General features: G+C 43.0%; 2 protein-coding genes across 2 annotated transcripts in view; one reads left to right on the top strand and one right to left on the bottom strand.

Moving 5' to 3' along the window:
• Nucleotides 1-5,403: 5,403 nt before the first annotated feature.
• Nucleotides 5,404-9,075, top strand: LOC139574820 (perforin-1-like). Its single transcript, XM_071399753.1, has 5 exons — nucleotides 5,404-5,572; nucleotides 6,216-6,802; nucleotides 7,014-7,152; nucleotides 7,311-7,528; nucleotides 7,719-9,075. The coding sequence occupies exons 2-5, from the start codon at nucleotides 6,270-6,272 to the stop codon at nucleotides 8,596-8,598; spliced, it is 1,770 nt and encodes a 589-aa protein (XP_071255854.1). The 5' UTR covers nucleotides 5,404-5,572; nucleotides 6,216-6,269; the 3' UTR covers nucleotides 8,599-9,075.
• A 522-nt stretch (nucleotides 9,076-9,597) lies between these two features.
• LOC139559858 (uncharacterized) overlaps nucleotides 9,598-18,105 on the bottom strand; it is a 30,203-nt gene continuing 21,695 nt past the window's right edge. The window contains exons 24-36 of the mRNA XM_071376293.1: nucleotides 17,682-18,011; nucleotides 17,485-17,562; nucleotides 17,178-17,240; nucleotides 16,357-16,395; nucleotides 15,584-15,634; nucleotides 13,108-13,149; nucleotides 11,852-11,911; nucleotides 11,605-11,682; nucleotides 11,163-11,249; nucleotides 10,939-10,971; nucleotides 10,663-10,713; nucleotides 10,278-10,349; nucleotides 9,598-10,106 (exon numbers count right to left, since the gene is read on the bottom strand). Coding sequence (XP_071232394.1) covers nucleotides 10,308-10,349; nucleotides 10,663-10,713; nucleotides 10,939-10,971; nucleotides 11,163-11,249; nucleotides 11,605-11,682; nucleotides 11,852-11,911; nucleotides 13,108-13,149; nucleotides 15,584-15,634; nucleotides 16,357-16,395; nucleotides 17,178-17,240; nucleotides 17,485-17,562; nucleotides 17,682-18,011 — 954 coding nt within the window. The 3' untranslated portion in view covers nucleotides 9,598-10,106; nucleotides 10,278-10,307. The remainder of the gene's footprint in view (nucleotides 10,107-10,277; nucleotides 10,350-10,662; nucleotides 10,714-10,938; nucleotides 10,972-11,162; nucleotides 11,250-11,604; nucleotides 11,683-11,851; nucleotides 11,912-13,107; nucleotides 13,150-15,583; nucleotides 15,635-16,356; nucleotides 16,396-17,177; nucleotides 17,241-17,484; nucleotides 17,563-17,681; nucleotides 18,012-18,105) is intronic.

Here is an 18,105-nt window from a genome sequence, read left to right as displayed (position 1 = left end):
TGACTGTAGTAACAGCCAGGGTGGCGGGAGCCATGTCAATCAACCAGCCCTCGCAGCTTGCGCACTATGTTCACCCCTCATTAGCCAATAGGAAAGCCTATAACATGAACACGCCATTACTAAACCAACTGGAGCGCAGAATTGTGTTCATGGGTGTGTTCATGTAATATATTATTATATGGGTGCGTTTCTATCTGATATGATTCTGTAGTTGTGAGAGAGGGCAAAGCATAGAGAAAATATGTTGTCCCTATATTGTTGGAGGTATGCTTAATAATTCTAATTGACTGTATAGATTGTGATTCAATAAAAAAACAATTGTTTATCAAAAAGTAATAACTTAGTTACTAGGACCATATGAATGTTTCTCTAAATATGAATCTAAAATATTGTTTCCACACTCTCTTTCTCTCTCTCTCTCAATTCAATTCAAGGGTATTTATTGGCATGGGAAACATATGTTTACATTGCCAAAGTAAGTGAAATGGATAAACAAAAGTGAAATAAACAATAAAAAGTGAACAGTAAATATTACACTCACAAGATCCAAAAGGGGAAAGAAATTTCAAATGTAACGATGTGCAAATAGCTAAAGTACAAAAGGGAAAATAAATAAATGTGGGTTGTATTTACAATAGTGTTTGTTCTTCACTGGATGCCCCTTTCTTGTGGCAACAGGTCACACATCTTGCTGCTGTGACACACTGTGGTATTTCACCCAATAGATATGGGAGTTTATCAAAATTGGATTTGTTTTAAAATTTTTGTGGGTCTGTGTAATCTGAGGGAAATATGTGTCTCTAATATGGTCATACATTTGGGAGGAGGTTAGGAAGTGCAGCTTAGTTTCCATCTCATTTTGTGGGCAGTGTCCACATAGCCTGTCTTTTCTTGAGAGCCAGGTCTGCCTACGGCAACCTTTCTCAATAGGAAGGCTATGCTCACTGAGTCTGTACATAGTCAAAGCTTTCCTTAAATTTGGGTCAGTCACAGTGGTCAGTTACTCAGTTACACTGTGTACTCTCTGTTTAGGGCCACATAGCATTCTAGTTTACTCTGTTTTTTTGTTAATTCTTTCCAATGTGTCAAGTAATTATCTTTTTGTTTTCTCATGATTTGGTTGGGTCTAATTGTGTTGCTGTCCTGGGGCTCTGTGGGGTCTCTTTGTGTTTGTGAACAGAGACCCAGAACCAGCTTGCTTAAGGGACAGTTTTCCAGGTTCATTTCTCTGGAGGTGATGGCTTTGTTATAGAAGGTTTGGGAATCGCTTCCTTTTAGATGGTTGTAGAATTTAACATCTCTTTCTGGATTTTGATAATTAGTGGGTATTGGCCTAATTCTGCTCTGCATGCATTATTTGGTGTTTTACGTTGTACACGGAGGATGTTTTTGCACTCTCTCTCTTTCTTTTTCTCCCTCCCGCTCTTTCACTCCCTCTCTCTAGATGAGTATCATTTCATATCTAAACTTGAATAACATTATGAGTCTCCCAGTCGGCCAGTCTCAACATTTCAATAATTGTCCTACGAGGTGACCCTATGGGTGTAACATGCCATAAATGTCAGTCTCTTTATATGAGAGACTTGATGCCATTGTATCTATTTTGATAGTTCTGATTGACACATCAAAATTAAGCTTGGAGCTAAGGCAGTGGAATCTCCCTCAAACATGGTTTAACTTCCTACTATATTTGGAAATGAGCAGCCTACATGGTAGGCTCAACTGAGAGTGGGCTGGTTAACATTATTCCTTCAAATTTTGTCTGATATGGGAACACTTTTTGAATTCAACTGAACAAAAATATAAATGCAACATGCAACAATTTCAAAGATTTTACTGAGTTACCGTTCATATAACGAAATCAGTTAATTGAAATAAATTGATTAGGCCCTAATCTATGGATTTCACATAGGAATACAGCTATGCATCTGTTGGTCACAGGTATCTTTTAAAAAAAGATAGGGGCGTGGATCAGAAAACCAGTCAGTATCTGGTTTGACCAACATTTGCCTCATGCAGCGCAACACATCTCCTTTGCATAAAGTTCATCAGGCTGTTGATTATGATCTGTGGCATGTTGTCCTACTCCTCTTCAATGGCTGTGCGAAGTTGCTGAATATTGGCGGGAGCTGGAACACGCTGTCATTCACGTCGATCTAGAACATTCCAAACATGCTCAATTGGTGACATGTCTGGTGAGTATACAGGCCATTGAAGAACAAGGACATTTTCACCTTCCAGGAATTGTGTGCACATCCTTGCGACATGGGGCCGTGCATTATCATGCTGAAACATGAGACGATGGCGGCGAATGAATGGCACGACAATGTGCCTCAGGATCTTGTCACAGTATCTCTGTGCATTCAAACTTCCATCGATAAAATGCAATTGTGTTCGTCGTCTGTAGCTTATGCCTGACCATACCATAACCCCAGCGCCACTATGGGGCACTCAGTTCACAACGTTGACATCAGAAACCGCTCGCACTACATTGTAGAATAATAGTGAAGACACCAAAACTATGAAATAATACACATGGAATCATATAGTAACCAAAAAAGTGTAAAACAAATCAAAATTATTTTAGATTTTAGATTCTTCTTTGCCTTGATGACAGCTTTGCACACTTTTGGCATTCTCTCAACCAACTTCACCTGGAATGCTTTTCCAACAGTCTTGAAGGAGTTCCCACATATGCTGAGCACTTGTCGGCTGTTTTTCCTTCACTCTGGAGTCCAACTCATCCCAAACCATCTCAAGTGGGTTCAGGTTGGGTGATTGTGGAGGCCAGGTCATCTGATGCAGCACTCCATCACTCTCCTTCTTGGTCAAATAGCCCTTACACAGCCTGGAGGTGTGTTGGGTCATTGTCCTGTTGAAAAACAAATTATAGTCCCACTAAGCGCAAACCAGATGGGATGGCGTATCACTGCAGAATGCTGTGGTAGCCATGCTGGTTAAGTGTGCCTTGAATTCAAAATAAATCACTGACAGTGTCACCAGCAAAGAACCCCAACCATTACACCTCCTCCTCCATGCTTCACGGTGGGAACCATACATTCATCTACTCTGCGTCTCACAAAGACACAGCAGTTGGAACCAAAAATCTCAAATTTGGACTCAGACTAAAGGACAGATTTCCACTGGTCTAATGTCCATTACCTGTGTTTCTTGGTCCAAGCAAGTCTCTTCTTATTATTGGTGTCCTTTAGCAGTGGTTTCTTTGCAGCAATTCAACCATGAAGGCCTGATTCAAGCAGTCTCATGTGAATTATTTGGGCTGCAATTCTGAGGCTGGTAACTCTAATTAACTTATCCTCTATAGCAGAGGTAACTCTGGGTCTTCCTTTCCTGTGTTGGTCCTCATAAGAGCCAGTTTCATCATAGAGCTCGATGGTTTTGCGACTGCCCTTCAAGAAACGTTCAAAATTCTTGATGTTTTCCGGATTGACTGACCTTCATGTCTTAAAGTAATGATGGACTGTCGTTTCTCTTTGCTTATTAGAGCTGTTCTTGCCATACTATGGATTTGGTCTTTTACCAAATAAGGCTATCTTCTGTATACCACCCCTACCTTGTCACAACACAACTGATTGGCTCAAACGCCTTAAGAAGGAAAGAAATTCCACAAATTAACTTTTAACAAGGCACACCTGTTAAATAACTGAAATGCATTCCAGGTGACTACCTCATGAAGCTGGTTGAGAGAATACCAAGAGTGTGCAAAGCTGTCATCAAGGCAAAGGGTGGCTGGCTACTTTGAAGAATCTCAAATATAAAATATATTTTGATTAACATTTGTTTGGTTACTACATGATTCCATAAATGTTATTTCACAGTTTTGATGTCTTCACTATTATTCTACAATGTAGAACATAGTAAAAATAAAGACAAACCCTTCAAGGAGTTGGTGTGTCCAAACTTTTGACTGGTACTGTATACTTCAAGGGTGCTTTCTTTCTTTCTTTTTCAGACCTGAGCCTAGGACCATGCCTCAGGACTACCTGGCCTGATGACTCCTTGCTGTCCCCAGTCCACCTGGTCGTGCTGCTGCTCCAGTTTCAACTGTTCTGCCTGCGGCTATGGAACCCTGACCTGTTCACTGGACTTGCTACTTTGTCCCAGACCTGCTGTTTTCAACTCTCTAGACAGCAGGAGCGGTAGAGATACTCTGAATGATCAGCTATGAAAAGTGAACTGACATTTACTCCTGCGGTGCTGACCTGTTGCACTCTCTACAACCACTGTGATTATTATTATTTGACCCTGCTGGTCATCTATGAACATTTGAACATCTTGGCCATGTTCTGTTATAATCTCCACCCGGCACAGCCAGAAGGGACTGGCCACCCCTCATAGCCTGGTTCCTCTCTAGGTTTCTTTCTAGGTTCCGGCCTTTCTAGGGAGTTTTTCCTAACCACCGTGCTTCTACACCTGCATTGCTTGGGGTTTTAGGCTGGGTTTCTGTACAGCACTTTGTGACTGATGTAAGAAGGGCTTTATAAATACATTTGATTGATTGATTGATTGCTGTCATGTTTTCTGTCTTGTTGTGTGTTATGTGTTTGTTGTTATTAGTGTAATGGTGTAATGTCATATTGAACATTTTAAAAACTTTATTGACAAAATAAAAACCCTTCTTCCTTCAGTTATCTATGGCCAGTGTCACGTTCTGACCTTTATTTCCTTTGTTTTTGTCTTTATTTAGTATGGTCAGGGCGTGAGTTGGGGTGGGCAGTCTATGTGTGTTTATCTATGTTTTTCTATTTCTGTGTTTGGCCTGATATGGTTCTCAATCAGAGGCAGGTGTTAGTCATTGTCTCTGATTGGGAACCATATTTAGGTAGCCTGTTTTGTGTTGGGTTTTGTGGGTGGTTGTTTTCAGTCTTTGTGTGTCTGCATCAGATAGAACTGTTTCGGTTGTCACATTTGTTGTTTTTGTATTTGAGTGTTCAGCTTTATTAAATTAAGATGAACAATTACCACGCTGCACCTTGGTCCTCTTCTTCTCCTCCAGACGACAACCGTTACAACCAGCTCATATTGCTCTGCCTCTTTTACAGTAACAAACTGATAATATTTGGGTCATTTCAGAACATACATGTAGCTTGTTATATTGAATTAGCAGTTCTATAATTGAGAAGTTAAATTCCTTCTTATATCACATTACCCAGGGTTTCCTAGACCTAGTAGGCTATCATTATCTTCTCAACAGTTTCATTTTATCAACCCACACCACCACTTCAGAGAAATGACAAAGTAAATGGTCTGTCAGATGAAGACATTTAACTGAAAGACCACTGTCGTATATTTTTCCACTGAGCAGCACACCAGACCACCACCCCAACCCCTCTTCCGCTCAATTCTCGCTCTCTGAAACCACAGAATGTTCTGTTCTGCGGCAGACACTCTTTTGCATCGTCTATACTAAGACCAACATCCCCCCAACCTTCCATTTGCTAGTCCCGTTTGAGTACGAACACACCTTTTCCAAGGAACTTAAAATAACTTTAATACGGTACATTATTTAATACGGTACACATCCATCACATGGTGGACAGACTGGTCAAAGGTGAGTTTTAATGCTGTATATTTAGTTTTGCTTTGCACCATTTTTATAGAAAGGAAACATACACAAATAGTTATGTGAATATGGACATAAATATTATTTTTGAGTACACATATTCTAATAATTGGATTTGACTTTGATAGTAGGCTGCGGTAACACATTTACTACCACATTAGATAGCAAAAGAAAGAGAAATTGAACAAAATATGCACCAAAAAAACTGTACAGTCAATAAGAGAGTGGCCTTTGAAATGGATAAATAACAAGTGGGATGAAATAGAACAAGATTGAGTTTATGCAAGTGTTATGCTTATACCATATTATGTATTTCATAGTTGAGGGTCATGATTCATTTCCATTGAGGATTCAATTCAGGGAATGAATATGATGACATGGAAGTAGAATTCAAGAATAACTATTATGTAAATTGGGAATATTTATGTAGAAGTTCCATGTACACCAGCACCAAGTTTTCATACTTTTGTGTAAAATATGGTAAACATTGTTAGCTTATAATCTAGCCTGTAGGTTACGTTTGAATGCTGATTTGCAATAAGTTATGTATGTTATATCTTGGTTATCAATAATTGTTTACTTCATTACAATAATTATCCTCTAATTCACAAATAACTTTTATTTTTTTCAGCATGAAACAGTGACTTGTAGCTGCCGTCCCAAACATCTTCTCACCTCATCCAGGATGTCCTTATTGATAGTGTGCCTCTGGGCAGGGCTTATGTTGTCCCTTCCTCGTCCCAGTTGCCAATCATGCACCATCGGCTCAGCCAATGAGTGCAAAGAGGCAGAATTTGCCCCTGGAACCAACCTAGCAGGGGAAGGCTTTGACATCACCAAAATGAAACGCAAAGGAGCCTTTGTCATTGACATGAACGTGTGGAAACGCAAAGACAAGACATGCACCCTCTGTAAGAATCCCTATCTGGAAGGGAAAAAACAGAGGCTTCCTTTGGCAGTGGTGGATTGGAGACCAAACCACCAGTGTAGTATGAAAGTGTCCAGTAAACTTCATCGCTCCAGTGAGTCTCTCGTCAGCTCCAGTTGCTCTTCTGTGGAGAATAACTGGCAGGTCAATCTAGAGTTAGAGAAGGGATCAAAAAGTGGGAAGATTATGCTCGCTGGAACCAACTCCAAATTGGCTGAGTACTCCATGGAGAAAACCAAGAGTGACAAGTTCAGTTTCACAAGCCACAGTGTGTCCTGCGGGTATTACAGGTAAACATCAGGTGGCCCACACAGCATGAGCTCATTTTACCCATGTGTCTCTGTGAAACCTCATCTCACAGTTTCCTTTGGGGATTGTAAATAAAAGTATATTTTTGCATGTTTATGTCTGGTATATTTCTGTGATCATTTCATTTTATGAGTGTTTGTCTGTATCCATACAATATTAACCCCCCTCTCTCTTTTCTCTCTCCACAAATAGCTATCGAGTATCTGGCCAGCCCAAGTTACACCGAGAATTCAAGACAGCAGTGAAGAATCTCCCCAAAATATATCAACAAGAAAACAAACAACGTTATTACAAGCTTATTGATAACTTTGGCACGCATTACATTACCAAGGTGAGGGAGAGAGATGGTCGACATCAATGTTGTAAATCATCAAGGCAATAGGCACACAAACTAAATATCAAAATTAGGAATGTTTGCCCCTAGATGTGCAGTTTACTGGCATCTCTCTGGGAACATTCATTACTTTCTACCTCTCATCCTGTGTGTAGGTGAGCCTGGGTGGAACGGTGCAGTCTGTGACCAGTATCATGCAGTGCCAGGCCAGCCTGCAGGGTCTCAGTGCAGAGGAGGTGAAGATGTGTCTGGATGTGGAGGCGTCTGCCAGTGTGGGTGACAGCAACAGCTTGAAGACTGAGTTCAAGCACTGTCAGGAGGATAAGTCTAAGACAGAGAGCAAGGCCAGCTTCTCCAGTGTCTTCAATGATAGGTGGGGAATTATAGTCTGCTGCTCTTTCCCATATAGATTCTCCCTCACACAATTTCTTTATTTCTCTTTATTCTTCATTTCTTTATCTCTCTCTCTCTCTCTTCACACTTCCCTAATCATTACATACTCTCCCTTGCTAAAATGTGTATTGCCCCTCACAAAAACCTTTTCCCCCTCTGACACCCTACAGGTTCACAGAGGTGAAAGGTGGCCACACCACAGAACCAGAGCTCCTCTTCTCTGCTGATAAAGATCCCGCCTCCTACAAGGAATGGCTGGACTCCCTACCACACTATCCGGACATCGTCTCCTATTCGCTGGAATCTCTCCATGAGTTGCTGCCCACCACCAACCCAGCTCGGAAGCACCTGCGCAAGGCCATCAGCGACTACATCCTGGAGAAGGCCTTGTGGAAGAACTGTTCTGAACCCTGTCAAACTGGCATCAAAAGTGACCACAGAGACTCCTGCGTCTGCAACTGCCACAACAACCCCGGGGTGAGCGCCGACTGCTGCCCCACCCGCAAAGGCCTGGCGCGGGTGGTCATCACTGTTCAGAGAGGGGCCAACCTGTGGGGAGACCACACCACTGCCACTGACGGCTACGTGAAGGTGGCTTTCGCAGGCCAGACAATCGGACGCACTACAGTTATCTACAACAACAACAACCCCAGCTGGGCAATGAGCTATGACCTGGGAACCGTGGATCTGTCAACCAGTAAGAAGCTGAGATTTGAGGTGTGGGACGAGGACGACAAGTGGAACGACGACCTGTTAGGAGAATGTGAGAAGGAGCTGACAGCCGGGGTGAAGGAGGATCTCTGCAACCTCCAGCATGGCCAACTGTTCTACAAGTGGGAGGCGGTGTGTGCCCCCAGTCTAGGTGGCTCCGCCTGTATGGACTATGTGCCCTCCCCTATGAATCCCCACCTGGAGAAGGTTTATGTGTCTCGCCACTCCCGTCTCATTCCAAAGGACATGCTGGTGAGTATGGGAGTGTTGGTGGACGGACCCAATCTCCATGGCAACAAGAGCCTCAGTACAGGGAACAGAGAGTGTGGTCGATTTTAGAGGTATGCATGGTGATCCATGTCAAAACCCAGATCTTTTTCAGGTAGATTTCTTAAACCTAAAATAATAAAATAAATGTTTTGGTACAATGTGTTTTGTTTTCTATACTGTATCTTTGAACTCCCGAGTGACACAGCGGTCTTAGGCACTGCATCTCTGGGCAAGAAGCGTCACTACAGTCCCTGGTTCAAATCCAGACTGTATCACATCTGGCCATTATTGGGAGTCCCATAGGGCGGCGCACAATTGGCCAAGCATTGCCTGGGTTTGGCCGGGGTAGGCCGTCGGTGTAAATTAGATTTTGTTCTTAACGGGCTTGCCTAGTTAAATAAAGGTTACATTTAAATAAAACAATTTGAGTATTAGTTGCTTGTTTTGTACTTGTTTGTGTTCATTTACAAGGTAGCTTGCATTCAATTTAAAATTGTTGAATGATTGGGTTACTTTATGCATAATAAAATGCTTATAACACACACAGGGAGATCTCTTTTATGTCTCAAATGCAAAGTTCTCTGAAGATAACAATCAGGCAATATGTACATGTTGATTCAAGATGAGCACGTGAATAGCTGTCGTTTCTTTTTATGTCAGGTGTTGTATTGTTACGTTATGTTTTGTTGCATTTGGTTTCGTTTACTGTATGTGAGATACCAGTTGTTTGAAGGCACAGTTGCATTACTTGAGAGAGGAAGGGCTATGGTTTCCTGTGCACGGATGAAGTTTAGGGGACGCCATGCAAAAGACGAATGAAACGAACTGCCGTGTTGAGATAACGACAAAACTATTTCCATTGTGGAACATGATAAAGGTCTTTGGGGATACATTGTCAGTAATCGCAATACAGTAACATAAGAAGTACTATGTCATGAACAAACACCACTAGCATACTGAGGTACTAAGGAATAGTTTTTCATACACATGACATCTTCTGTACTTAATATCCATCACAATGTCCCAGAGAATATCCCCCTTTATAATGACCTCAGAAGAATTCAGGTGTCAGGTTTTGGGAACAGGTCTTTGAATTTTATTTTATTTGGTGTTGATTTAAACTCATAGAGCTTCAGTCTTAAAACTCAACCCCCACATCACATGTACAGTACATTTACCATACTGTTGCCAAGGTTAAAAGAATGAGGAGACTGACAGACATTATACGGTTGCTTTCTGACCTTTAGTGTGAAATGGATATGAACACAAACATACTGGCAACACAATCTCCAAAAACAGTAGAGGAAGAGAGGGGACAGACACACAACACAATCTCCAAAAACAGTAGAGGAAGAGAGGGGACAGACACACAACACAATCTCCAAAAACAGTAGAGGAAGAGAGGGGACAGACACACAACAATACAAAAGACAAGGACCATGAACAAAAAAACACAAATAAGAACAAAAATGGAATAGCTAAATGTAACAACAGACCAAACAACAAACATCACAATGAACACATGATGGAACGGAACAAATATTCACTTCAAGAAGGCCTCAGCTGATTGACTTAACCTGGACAGAGAAAGAGAGAGATAAGAAATGATGTTGAGTGATGCAGCTGGTTAAAGAGAACAATAAAACAAGGTAGGCCAAGAAGCTCTGATCTAAATTACTAGTAAGGTGACTTCATGTGCTCAGTCACAGGACAACCATAAATTAGTAACAAACACTCATCCCACCCACCTTTGTACCCTCCATTTCCAAAGAATCCATTCAGTCCACCACCACCATATTTGCTTTCCTTCCCTCCTGCTCCTGAAGGAGACACACAGTCAGAGGTTTAGGTTTTGTTAGTTCAGCAGACAAAAACAAAAATGCAACGGTGTTAACGGACATCCCTGGTTAGATGTAGGAACCAGTGAAGGCTGGTGAGGGGAGGATGGTTTACAGTAATGGCTGGAATGGAGTCAATGAAATGGAATGCAACACATTTCATTCCATTCACTCCATTCCAGCCATTACTATGAGCCGTTCTCCCCTCACCAGCCTCCACTGATAGGAACTAACATGGTTATTCTGACAGAAGAGAGCAGAACATTCAGTCAGGGAATGTGACTTTATAACTTACCGTTACTGTAGGGGGCACTCTGACCTGCACCCAGCTGTCCTTGACCATAGCCTAAGCAGTGCCAAAATGAGAGTCGTAACAATAGTTACCACAAACAGGACACACAGACACAAGGGACATTTACAAGACACGCACAGAATACACACAACAGACTAACACTGAAAAATGTCTGCTCTTCCTCACCCACATGCATTCACACCTTAAGCAGTTACCATACACATAATTTCCTGAGGCAAGCAGTGTAGGGGTTGTGGTTGTGAGTGTGAGTTTAATCACCTGCTGGCTGTGCTCCATAGCCCCCTCCGTTTCCTGAAACGACAAGAGACAAGTACCCACATGTAAATAGGAGGAACAACGACAAACACATTCAGACATACTACAGAAAACACACAAAATCATATATAGCACATGAGCAGACGAACGTGCGGACACACAAACACATACGTATAGCGACAGACAACACATATAGGACAAACTGACATGTACACAAAGACATGTACCATTTTTGCAAGGTGGTTTCCCACCACCAGTCGCAGGTCCATAAGGCTGTGCACCCTGTTGTGCACCCTGTGGCAATCCACCGTTGCCTTTAGAGAGATAGTCAGAGACAGCAGAAGCAAGACAGGTTTAGAGAGAAATTACCACACAAACAAGCACATTGTACACACACAATCTCTCTCTCTCTCTCTCTCTCTCTCTCTCTCTCTCTCTCTCTCTCTCTCTCTCTCTCTCTCTCTCTCTCTCTCTCTCTCTCTCTCTCTCCTCTCTCTCTCTCTCTCTCTCTCTCTCTCTCTCTCTCTCTCTCTCTCTCTCTCTCTCTCTACACACACACACACACACACACACACACACACACACACACACACACACACACACACACACACACACACACACACACACACACACACACACACACACACACACACACACACACACACACACCATATTTGCCAGCGGATTTGCCTCCATCGCCACCACCAAGGCCCAGTTGCTGAGCACCATAAGGGAAGCTTCCATCACCTGCTGGGAGAGTTTATTACAACAAGTGTATTTAATTGTGTCTAATACTGTTATAACAAGACCTCACATAAACATTCACAACCACACACACAAACAGTTTTTTTTCTTCCTCACACATCCACAGCAAGGAATTGTAAAACAAAAAATTCATGGGTCATAATGCTCTTACCATCCAGTCCAGCAGTATTGACTGGGGCTCCATTGTAAGGAAGCTGACTGACTCCACCCCCTGTGGAACACCACAAGGGTCGCTTATAGTCTCATCATCTCTCCTCTCCTCCCATCCCACAGACCACATCAATGCATGGAAAACATGTGACTCAATTATGGCATCAACAGTATGCAAATGTTTAAAATGACAATGATTACTGTCTTTCCTGTGACAGTGACCCTTGAGTTTTTGACAGGGACCTTGGAGTCCCTCTGTTGCTGCTTCAGTGTTCATCACTGACTTGCTTTTTTCTTTGTCTAATCCCTCTCTTCTCTCCATCTCTTTACTTTTCAGCCTTTCTCTACCTCTTTATTTTTCCTGACCACTCAGTTTTTTCAGTCCTTTTTCTGTCTCTATTTTCTCTTGTTCTTCCTTTGTTCACCCTCCTCTTTCTTTAGAGTGTATTTACCCAGGCCCGTATCATGCCCCAGCCCCATTGGCTGAGCAACCCCGTAGGGCTCTGGGCCATACCCGCCCAACTTCCCACCATCAGGCCACAGCCCAGCAGGGACCACAGGCTGGCCCCCATAAGGCACCAGGACCAGAGCCAGCACCCCCTACAGACACACACAGGTTACTGCATGAAGCAGGAGGCATGTGATTTAAACAGAGATGGATTACACAGATTACACAGTGCTGATCAGAGTGAGCATAGAGAGTATGTCAGAAGAGAAGTGAAACACAGAATGTGTGTATGATTGTGTGAAGGTAATCATAAAATTGAGAAACTTCAATTTGTTTCACTATGTGTCCTCTAGAATGAAGATATATGTAGACATAATCATCCAGATGATGTCATGAATGATGTGCTGAACATGCATATTTTGAAAAGCTGGCATTCCTGAAACAGATGTTTTTCAAACATAACTGTCTGGTTAAAGGGGTCCATATGGTGCACGTTCATGGATAATTACATGATTATGGATTAATTGATCAGGTATGTTTTAGATGGTCATTCCTGATGGTAATTCGGAGTGTTTAGGGTGAGTGATTAGGTATTACACTGTGACATGTCCAGGGAGCATTTCATTACTTTCGTTAGCATGCATGTTTTGGAGTGTGATGTTATTAGTGACATCAATTAGGGTGAAAGTTATTCTCCTTCCATGTGTACATCCTGCTTGTTGATGCCCTCTATCTTTTCAAGACAGGACATCTTTGGGAAACATCCACTTCTTGACCCCTCTTCTTCCATTACAGGGTGACTTCCTCACCATATTTCTCCTGTCCCTGTGGATATCCTCCTGCGCCAAGACCTAGAATAGCAGAGCAATAAAACAAACGATGAACCCCTGGGCGGTTAACTCTGTGGTTAGATAGAGGTTCCCTAAAGTGATGAAGAAAAACCCACATAAGACAACTAGGAGATATTGACAAGACATGGTTGGCAGAACATTGGCATGGTCCAGAGTTATTTCCAAATGGGAGACAATTGCTACACCTAGCATCCACACTGTTACATTACACCTAGCGTCCAAACTGTTACAGTACACCTAGCGTCCACACTGTTACATTACACCTAGCGTCCAAACTGTTACAGTACACCTAGCGTCCACACTGTTACATTACACCTAGCGTCCACACTGTTACATTACACCTAGCGTCCACACTGTTACATTACACCTAGTGTCCACACTGTTACATTACACCTAGCGTCCACACTGTTACATTACACCTAGTGTCCACACTGTTACATTACACCTAGTGTCCACACTGTTACATTACACCTAGCGTCCACACTGTTACATTACACCTAGCATCCACACTGTTACATTACACCTAGCGTCCACACTGTTACATTACACCTAGCGTCCACACTGTTACATTACACCTAGCGTCCACACTGTTACATTACACCTAGCGTCCACACTGTTACATTACACCTAGCGTCCACACTGTTACATTACACCTAGCGTCCACACTCTTACTTGACACATGACATGTTATATGATTATGACCTGACAAAATACTTCCCTCTTACCTCTCTCAATGCAGACTTGGAACGATTGTTATTTGTTTTGAGTAGGCCTAAGTAAGATCCTAAATTAGGAGGTTATAACTACTTATGAGTTGTTATGACAGTTTATGCAAGTTTTATAATGCACTATAATGCCTTATTTGTATATATGCCTCATAGAAAGTGTTACTGACCTTCCTCATCTTACTGAGAGCGAGTCAAGTTCCCACAGAATAGAACAGTTACCAGATTGAGTTATTATTGAGTTATTATTTATGCTGCTGGTGATTCTCTGATCCACCTCACCATTCTGTATACTTCTGGCCCTTCTTTGGACACCATGCTAACAAACCTCCAGACGAGCTTCAATGCCATACAACACTCCTTCCGTGGCCTCCAACTGCTCTTAAATGCAAGCAAAACTAAATACATGCTCTTCAACCGATCGCTGCCCGCACCCGCTCGCCCGTCTAGCATCACTACTCTGGACGGTTCTGACTTAGAATATGTGGACAACTACAAACCCCTAGGTGTCTGGTTAGACTGTAAACTCTCCTTCCAGACTCACATTAAGCATCTCCAATCCAAAATTAAATCTAGAATCGGCTTCCTATTTCGCAATGGCATTCCTTCACTCATGCTGCCAAACATACCCTCGTAAAACTGACTATAGTACCAATCCTTGACTTCGGCGATGTCATTTACTTACAAAATAGCCTCCCAACACTCTACTCAGCAAATTGGATGTAGTCTATCACAGTGCCATCCGTTTTGTCACCAAAGCCCCATATACTACCCACCACTGCGACCTGTACGCTCTCGTTGGCTGGCCCTCGCTTCATATTCGTTGCCAAACCCACTGGCTCCAGTTCATCTATAAGTCTTTGCTCGGTAAAGCCCCGCCTTATCTCAGCTCACTGGTCACCATAGCAGCACCCACCCGTAGCACGCGCTCCAGCAGGTATATTTTACTGGTCACCCCCAAAGCCAACTCCTCTTTGGCCGCCTTTCCTTCCAGTTCTCTGCTGCCAATGACTGGAACAAATTGCAAAAATCACTGAAGCTGGAGACTTATATCTCCCTCACTAACTTTAAGCATCCACTGTCAGAGCAGCTTACCGATCATTGCACCTGTACATAGCCCATCTGTAAATAGCCCACCCAACTACCTCATCCCCATATTGTTATTTTTTATTTTGCTCCTTTGCACCCCAGTATCTCTACGTGCACATTCATCTTCTGCACATCTATCACTCCAGTGTTTACTTGCTAAAATGTAATTATTTTCGCCACTATGGCCTATTTATTGCGTGACCTCCCTAATCTTACTACATTTGCACACACTGTATATCAACTTTTCTATTGTTTTATTGACTCTACGTTTGTTTATCCAATGTGTAACTCTGTGTTGTTTGTGTCGCACTGCATTGCTTTATCTTGGCCAGGTCACAGTTGTAAATGAGAACTTGTTCTCAACTGGCCTACCTGGTTAAATAAAGGTGAAATAAAAAAATTATGAGTTGTTACTGGTTTATGAATGGTTACCTCCTGCTCCCTTCCCTGCCTTGCCTCCCAGCCCAGCAGCACCATCCGCTAACACTGTTGGGTACCCAATCCCTGAAACATAATTATAATCATCAATCAATTATAATTATGTCTGTATGTGAGCGGGTCAGTTAGTTGGTCAGCCACCCACAGATGTTAGTTGGTTGGCTATAGATGATGAGACCTACCGGCTCCATAACCATTGCCTCCAGTACTAGCACCGTAGCCATTGCCATAGCCTGTGGAGAAGAGGGGGCATGTTAAAAACCTTGACAAGAAAGCAGACATTTAGTCTCAAACAAAGTCCCCAAACAACACTGCATGTAGCTTTCCAGCTCCTCTAGCTTTTTTCCAGCTCCTCTAGCTTTTTTCCAGCTCCTCTAGCTTTTTTCCAGCTCCTCTAGCTTTTTTCCAGCTCCTCTAGCTTTTTTCCAGCTCCTCTAGCTTTTTTCCAGCTCCTCTAGCTTTTTTTCCAGCTCCTCTAGCTTTTTTCCAGCTCCTCTAGCTTTTTTCCAGCTCCTCTAGCTTTTTTCCAGCTCCTCTAGCTTTTTTCCAGCTCCTCTAGCTTTTTTCCAGCTCCTCTAGCTTTTTTCCAGCTCCTCTAGCTTTTTTCCAGCTCCTCTAGCTTTTTTCCAGCTCCTCTAGCTTTTTATAAGTTTTCCACAACAGTACTTCCTGTACAGGGGATAGAAAGGTTAACAGATAAGGACAGGTGCATGCCATGTTCAGACAGACAGATAGACAGATAGAGAAGGACAGGTGCATGCCATGCACAGACAGACAGATAGACAGACAGACAGACAGACAGACAGACAGACAGACAGACAGACAGACAGACAGACAGACAGACAGACAGACAGACAGACAGAAAAACAGACAGAAAAACAGACAGAAAAACAGACAGAAAAACAGACAGAAAAACAGACAGAGATAGACAGAGACACATGCCGACGCCAAATACCTGCAGGCACTGCATTGGCCCCCCCAGCTGGGCCTCCACCTGCATGAGAACAAAAGTAGTCGAGGTCACTTCCTGGTGGTACAGACCCTGAGGATCTGTCTTCTCTCATTTAAGATCACTTCTCAGTGACAACTTTGGTGCAGTTGTCTTCCGTCTCTAGAGAGGCAGCTATGTTTCACAGAGCTACTGTAATCCTCAGTCATTCCCAACATATCTATTGAATCTCGTATTTCATCGTCAATGCCTCAGCTCTATACTTCAGTCTACAGTGTCAATCAATCAATCAAGTTTATTTTATATAGCCCTTCGTACATCAGCTAATATCTCGAAGTGCTGTACAGAAACCCAGCCTAAAACCCCAAACAGCAAGCAATGCAGGTGTAGAAGCACGGTGGCTAGGAAAAAGTCCCTAGAAAGGCCAAAACCTAGGAAGAAACCTAGAGAGGAACCAGGCTATGAGGGGTGGCCAGTCCTCTTCTGGCTGTGCCGGGTGGAGATTATAACAGAACTATGCCAAGATGTTCAAAATGTTCATAAGTGACAAGCATGGTCAAATAATAATCATGAATAATTTTCAGTTGGCTTTTCATAGCCGATCATTAAGAGTTGAAAACAGCAGGTCTGGGACAGGTGGCGGTTCCATAACCGCAGGCAGAACAGTTGAAACTGGAATAGCAGCAAGGCCAGGTGGACTGGGGACAGCAAGGAGTCATCATGCCCGGTAGTCCTGACGTGTCCTCTAATTGTAGTTATATTTTAAGGCATTTTACCTTAATAAAGGAATTTGACAGCATTTGACAAGGGGAAGCATGCTGACTCACCATTCCCATAGCCGTTGCCCGCTCCAGCCCCGGGGTATGCTCCTCCCATTTGATCACCATAACCTGTGATGACAACCAAAAAACATTAGAGCACAGCACATCATTCATAGAGAGAGTACTGTGGGATATTTCATAAAGAGAAAAGAGGAGATTGGCACCTGAGATCAAAAATCGAGTGAAGAAGATGGCAAATGGAAATGAGAGAGAAAATGAAAGGTGGGAGAGATAATAAGAGAGCAAGAGAAACAGAGAAAGATAGAATAATTAGAACACAGAGTGCAAAAGTGTGATAATTAATAGGCCTTACCCTCTGATTTGCCTGCTCCACCCTGGGGGTATCCTCCTGCTCCACCCTGGGGATATCCTCCCTGTCCCAGATTAGCACCTGAGAGAGAGAGAGAGAGAGAGCAAGAGTGAGGAAGAGGGCAAATTAGAGTGAAAGAGAAAAAATAGAATAGAAATAGAGAGAGAGAAAAAAACATGACGACAAAGTAAAAGGCTCACCACCGCCAGCTTTGCCTGGTTTTCCTGCTCCACCCTGGGGGTATCCTCCTGCTCCACCCTGGGGGTATCCTCCTGCTCCACCCTGGGGGTATCCTCCTGCTCCAACCTGGGGGTATCCTCCTGCTCCACCCTGGGGGTATCCACCAGCTCCTCCCTGAGGGTATCCTCCTGCTCCACCCTGGGGATATCCACCAGCTCCTCCCTGAGGGTATCCTCCTGCTCCACCCTGTGGGTATCCACCAGCTCCTCCCTGAGGGTATCCTCCTGCTCCACCCTGGGGGTATCCACCTGCTCCACCTTGAGGGTATCCTCCCTGTCCCAGACTGGCACCTGAGATAGAGAGCAAGAGCGAGAAAGAGGGAAAAATGGATTAAGATAGAAAAAATAGAAAGACAAAGATATTTAAAGAGAGACAGAAATAGAA

The sequence above is a fragment of the Salvelinus alpinus genome, chromosome 1, assembly GCF_045679555.1.
Source record: "Salvelinus alpinus chromosome 1, SLU_Salpinus.1, whole genome shotgun sequence".
In the NCBI taxonomy this organism is placed as follows: Eukaryota; Metazoa; Chordata; class Actinopteri; order Salmoniformes; family Salmonidae; genus Salvelinus; species Salvelinus alpinus.
Note: the sequence above shows the minus strand (reverse complement) of the source record. Positions and strands in the feature narration are given on the sequence as shown.

Excerpts from the sequence above, each read along its gene's own strand:
- LOC139574820 (XM_071399753.1), top strand. The coding sequence starts at position 6,270 with ATGTCCTTATTGATAGTGTGCCTCTGGGCAGGGCTTATGTTGTCCCTT. Across the intron at positions 7,153-7,310 it reads GCACGCATTACATTACCAAG|GTGAGCCTGGGTGGAACGGT; the intron begins GTGAGGGAGAGA and ends TCCTGTGTGTAG. Across the intron at positions 7,529-7,718 it reads TCCAGTGTCTTCAATGATAG|GTTCACAGAGGTGAAAGGTG; the intron begins GTGGGGAATTAT and ends GACACCCTACAG.